The sequence below is a fragment of the Amblyraja radiata genome, chromosome 11, assembly GCF_010909765.2.
Source record: "Amblyraja radiata isolate CabotCenter1 chromosome 11, sAmbRad1.1.pri, whole genome shotgun sequence".
Classification (NCBI taxonomy): domain Eukaryota; kingdom Metazoa; phylum Chordata; class Chondrichthyes; order Rajiformes; family Rajidae; genus Amblyraja; species Amblyraja radiata.
This window is the reverse complement of record NC_045966.1, coordinates 11261252-11267170: the sequence shown is the minus strand read 5'-3', so window position 1 is coordinate 11267170 and position 5919 is coordinate 11261252. Positions and strand designations below refer to the sequence as shown.

Here is a 5919-nt window from a genome sequence, read left to right as displayed (position 1 = left end):
TTTGGAACAGCTCTATCCAAGAATGCAAGAAATTTCAGAGAATTGTCAAAGCAGCCCAGACCAACATACAAACCAACCTCGACTCAAAATGCTGTTGTAACTCAGCGGGACAGGCAGCATCTCTGGAGAGAAGGAATGGGTGAGTTTTCGGGTTGAGACCCTTCTTCTGTCACCCATTCCTTCTCTCCAGAGATGCTGCCTGTCCCGCTGAGTTACTCCAGCATTTTGTGCCTACTTTCGATTTAAACCAGCATCTGCTGTTCTTTCCTACACAAACCAACCTCCCTTCCATTAACTACATATACACTTCACGCTGCCTCGGCAAGGCACCAGCATAATCATGGACCAGTCTCACCCCAGTCACTCCCTCTTCTCCCCTCTCCCATCAGCCAAGAGGTACAGAAGTCTGAAAACGCACACCTCCAGATTCAGGGACAGTTTCATCCCAGCTGTTATCAGGCAACTGAACCACCCTATCACCAACTAGAGAGCAGTCCTGAAGAACTATCTACCTCATTGGAGACCCTTGGACTATCTTTAAATGGACTTTACTGGACTTTATCTTGCACTAAATGTTATTCCCCTTGTCATGTTTCTGCACCCTGTGGATGGCTCAATTGTAATCATGTACCGTCTTTCCGCTGACTTGAAAACACGCAACAAAAGCTTTTCACTGTACCTCAGTACACACGACGATAAACTGAACTAAACTCAAAGATGTCCCAAGCTTTGCATTTCTTTGGCAGGCTGCCTGGTTTATCACTGGATAAATTCAGTGAGTAGTGGTGCAAATAAGTTCATTTCATGGAATAATTTGGTATTTGACATTGCTAAAAACGGTTCCAGTTAAGGAACATTATCTGAAGTCTGAAGAAGGGTCTCGACCCGGAAAGTCACCCATTCCTTCTCTCCAGAGATGCTGCCTCTCCCGCTGAGTTACTCCAGCATTTTGTGTGTATCTCCGGTGTAAGCCAGCATTTGCGCTTCCTTCCTACACATTTCGTCCTGAACATTATCTGAAGTGTGTCTTAAAACGTGTTGTGTTCTTGTCGTCAGGCTAAGTACATGAGCCTGGATAGTGACTCGGAAATGATCTGCTTGGAGACGGGTTGGCCCAGCAATACTTATCGGAAGATCTACACGCTCTTCCTGCTACTTTTTACTTACATGTTGCCCCTATTCATCCTCACCGTAACCTACTGGAATGTGGGGATGAGGCTCTGGGGTCGGAGACCACCGGGAAACTTGGACAGAAACAGGGAAGCTCAACACGACAAGTCCAAACGGAAGGTAACGTCAAACTGGAGCTGGAAAACAATGTGACTCTATCTCCACACACATACACCAAAACTTTCCTTGCCAATAGACAATAGACAATAGACAATAGGTGCAGGAGTAGCCTATTCGGCCCTTCGAGCCAGCACCGCCATTCAATGTGATCATGGCTGATCATCCCCAATCAGTACCCCGTTCCTGCCCATATCCCCTGACTCCACTATCTTTAAGAATCCTATCTAGCTCTCTCTTGAAAGCATCCAGAGAACCTTCCTCCACTGCCCTCTGAGGCAGAGAATTCCACAGACTCACCACTCTCTGTGAGAAAAAGTGTTTCCTCGTCTCGGTTCTAAACGGCTTACTCCTTATTCTTAAACTGTGGCCCCTGGTTCTGGACTCCCCCAACATCGGGAACATGTTTCCTGCCTCTAGCGTGTCCAATCCCTTAACAATCTTATGTTTCAACAAGATTCCCTCTCATCCTTCTAAACTCTAGAGTGTACAAGCCCAGCTGCTCCATTCTCTCAGCATATTGACAGTCCCGCCATCCCGGGAATTAACCTTGTAAACCTACGCTGCTCTCCCTCAATAGCAAGAACGTCCTTCCTCAAATTAGGGGACCAAAACGGCCTTACCACCAAAATGTGTGGCAAGCGTTTAGTTTAGAGATACAGTATGTGGAAACAGGCCCTTCGGCCCACCAAGTCCATACCGACCAGCTATCCTCGCACATCAACACTATCCTACGCACATTAGGAACAATTTTACATTTATACCAAGCCAATTCACCTACAAACCTGTACGTCTTTGGAGTGTGGAAGGAAACCGAAGATCTCAGAGGAAAACCCATGTAGGTCACGGGGAGAACGTGCAAACCCCGTACAGACAGCACCCATAGTCGGGATCGAACCCGGTCTCTGGCGCTGTAAGGCAGCAACTCCACCGCTGCACCCCCGTGCTGCCCTAAAGTTTTAGAAGAAACCTTACCTGTATATGTAAACTGAGCCTAGACCACACATTAAATGAAGTTAGTGGTTGAGCGCAGTTTTCAAATAAGCTCCACCGGCTGAGGGGGTGATCGTATCAAGATCAAGTTCTATTTCTAGAGTATTAAATCATGAGGGGAATAGATAGGATGAAGGCAGTCTTTTGCCCCAAGTAGGGGAATCAAGAACAAGAGGACATATGTTAAAGGTAAGGTCATGTCATAAGGTCAGAAGTCATAGGAGTAGATCTAGGCCTTTCTGCACATCAAGTCTAACCCACCATTCAATCATGGCTGATCTATCTCTCCTTCCTAACCCCATTCACCTACTTTCTTCCCATAACCTCTGACACCTGTACTAATCAAGAATCTATCTATCTCTGCTTTAAAAATATCCACTGACAGCCTCCACAGCCTTCTGTGACAGAGAATTCCACAGATTCACCACCCTCTGACCAAAGAAAAATTTCCTTATCTCCTTCCTAAAAGAGCGTCCTTTAATTCCGGGGCTACGACCTCTAGTCCTAGACTCTCTCTCACGAGTGGAAATATCCTCTCCATATCCACTCTAACCAAGCCTTTCACTATTCTGTATATTTCAATGAGGTTCCCCCCTTATTCTTCTAAGCTCCAGTGAGTAGTTTAGTTTAGAGATTTAGTTTAGAGATATAGCGCGGAAACAGGGCCTTCGGCCCACCGGGTCCGCGCCAACCAGCGATCCCCGTACATTAACACTATCCTACACCCACTAGGCACAATTTTTACATTTACAAAGCCAATTAACCTACAAACTTGTATGTCTTTGGAGTGTGGGAGGAAACCGAAGATCCCGGAGAAAACCCACGCAGGTCACGGGGAGAACGTACAAACTCCGTACAGACAGCACCTGTAGTCCGGATCAAACCCGGGTCTCTGGCAATGCATTCGCTGTAAAGCAGCAACTCTACCACTGCGCCACCGTGACCGACCTACAGGCGTACAGGCCCAGTGCCGATAAACACTCATCATGGGTTAACCTACTCATTCCTGCGATCATTCTTGTAAATCTCCTCTGGACCCTCTCCAGAGCAAGTACATCGTTCCTCAGATTATGGTGCCCAAAATTGCTCACAATAATAGGGGCAAGATGTAATAAGATCCTGAGGAGCAACATTTATACTGGGGTGGTGAGTATATTCAAGAGGAGGTAGTTGGGGCAGGTGCCATAACAACATTTAAAAGACACTTGAACAGGTACCTGGATAGGAAAGGTTTAAAGGGATATGTGTCAAACACAGGTAAATGGGAATTGTTTAGATGGGGCATCTTGGTCAGCATGGATGAGTTGGGCTGAAGGTAGACACAAAGTGCTGGAGCAACTCAGCGTGTCAGGCAGCATCTCTGGAGAAAAAGAACAGGTGATGTTTCAGGTTGGAACCCTTCTTCAGACTGAAAGGCTGGGGGGGGGGGGACTGGAGACAGGAAAGGGCCAGTATAAATCAGGGCTGACAACAGATGACTAAGGGTTGTCAGTGGCCCAATTGAAAAATGAGGTGGTGTTCCTCCAATTCGCGCGTGGTCTCAGTGCCGAAGGGCCTGTGTCTATGTTGTAAGACTCTAAGTCTTAGCTGAAGAATGTTATTGCAAATGAATAGACAATAAACAATAGGTGCAGGAGAAGCCATGGAGGGAGTACAGAGAAGGTTCACCAGACTGATTCCTGGGATGGCAGGACTTTCATATGAAGAAAGACTGGATAGACTCGGCTTGTACTCGCTAGAATTTAGAAGATTGAGGGGGGATCTTATAGAAACGTACAACATTCTTAAGGGGTTGGACAGGCTAGATGCAGGAAGATTGTTCCCGATGTTGGGGAAGTCCAGAACTAGGGGTCACAGTTTAAGGATAAGAGGGAAGTCTTTTAGGACCGAGATGAGAAAATCATTTTTTACACAGAGAGTGGTGAATCTGTGGAATTCTCTGCCACAGAAGGTAGTTGAGGCCAGTTCATTGGCTATATTTAAGAGGGAGTTAGATGTGGCCCTTGTGGCTAAAGGGATCAGGGGGTATGGAGAGAAGGCAGGTATGGGATATTGATATGGATGATCAGCCATGATCATATTGAATGACGGTGCAGGCTCGAAGGGCCGAATGGCCTACTCCTGCACCTATTTTCTATGTTTCTATGTTTCTATGTAAGACCATTCGGCCCTTCGAGCCAGCACCACTTTTCAATGTGATCATGGCTCATCATCCCCAATCAGTACCTCGTTCCTGCCTTCTCCCCATATCCCCTGACTCCGCTATCTTTAAGACCCTATCTAGCTCATTGAAGATAATAATGAATGTAAAGTGAAGTTGATTGTGCTGCTATGTAAGTTGTGTACTTTGGGGTAAAGATTAAAATCTATTATCAATTCTTTCAGGTTATCAAGATGCTGTTCATCATAGTGGCTGTTTTTGCTCTTTGCTGGCTCCCGTTTCACATCTTCAGTGTAACGTACGAATTCAACCCAGCTGTGTTGCCCAGCGACCCAGTGGACATCACCGCCCTTTACTTCTTCTCCCACTACCTGGCCATGTCCCATAGCTTCTGGAACCCACTCATTTATGGATTCTACAATGATAACTTCCGGGTACGTTTGGTATTTGACGTCATCTGTTCATTGGGTTTAGAGCCACACCGCACCTGGTAAACACATGACATACTTGGGACAAATTAGCTGATAGCCTTCAATTTGTGAATGCTTTATTTGTCAAAGCTTTTCACCACCATAAACCCCTGTTATAACGGACCATAGGATGGTGAGAATGGTGCCGATTTAAACTTGTTTAGACTTTAAAGATACATCGCGGAAACAGGCCCTTCGGCCCACCGAGTCCGTGCCGACCAGCAATCACTCTGTACACTTATGCCCCTGTCCCACTTAGGAAACCTGAACGGAAACCTCTGGAGACTTTGCGCCCCACCCAAGGTTTCCGTGCGGTCCCCGGAGGTTTTTGTCAGTCTCCCTACCTGCTTCCGCTACCTGCAACCACCTGCAACCTCCGGGAACCGCACGGAAACCTTGGGTGGGGCGCAAAGTCTCCAGAGGTTTCCGTTCGTTTCCTAGGTGGGACAGGGGCATAACACTATCCTGACACACCCTGGGGTACAAATTTTACCAAAGTCAAACCTACAAACCTGCACATCTTTGGAGTGTTGGAGAAAACCGGAGCAACCCACGCGGGTCACGGGGAGAACGTACAAACTCTGTACACACAGCACCTGAAGTCAGGATTGAACCCGGGTCTCTTGCGCTGTATGCCAGCAACTCTACCGCTGCGCCACCGTGCCGCTCCTTGTTGTTTAACTATTTTCAAACACGTTGCTTTTGTATCCTTATAAAATACCACTGTTTTCTGAAAGAGATGGTAAAAAAATCACACACAGCCCAAGGCCCAGCACCAGGCCTGACCTGGCCTGCTCGTGTGTGATGGCATGGTGGAAGGTTTGTGCAAACAAGAGTAATAGGGTCTAGGTGACTCCACATAGACAGCACCCAAGGTCAGGATCGAACCTGGGTCTCTGACACTGTGAGGCAGCAACTCTAGAAGCTGTGCCATTGTGCCACCCTGGAAAAAAAATAACATTTTGGGTCACTAGCTTCACCAGAATTAGAAAGTGCTATAAATGTCAT

At 46.9% G+C, this 5919-nt stretch overlaps 1 protein-coding gene across 1 annotated transcript; it reads left to right on the top strand.

Moving 5' to 3' along the window:
- The first annotated feature begins 1046 nt into the window (after window positions 1–1046).
- On the top strand, window positions 1047–4973 carry LOC116978739 (RYamide receptor-like). The gene is made up of 2 exons (XM_033030048.1): window positions 1047–1290; window positions 4666–4973. Exons 1-2 carry the CDS (start codon window positions 1066–1068, stop codon window positions 4933–4935), a joined length of 495 nt encoding a protein of 164 aa, XP_032885939.1. The 5' UTR covers window positions 1047–1065; the 3' UTR covers window positions 4936–4973.
- Window positions 4974–5919: the final 946 nt, after the last annotated feature.

Bases quoted from the DNA above. Each gene is read 5' to 3' on its own strand.
- LOC116978739 (XM_033030048.1), top strand. From the start codon at position 1,066: ATGAGCCTGGATAGTGACTCGGAAATGATCTGCTTGGAGACGGGTTGG. The intron at 1,291-4,665 runs GTAACGTCAAAC...CAATTCTTTCAG, and splicing joins ACGACAAGTCCAAACGGAAG to GTTATCAAGATGCTGTTCAT.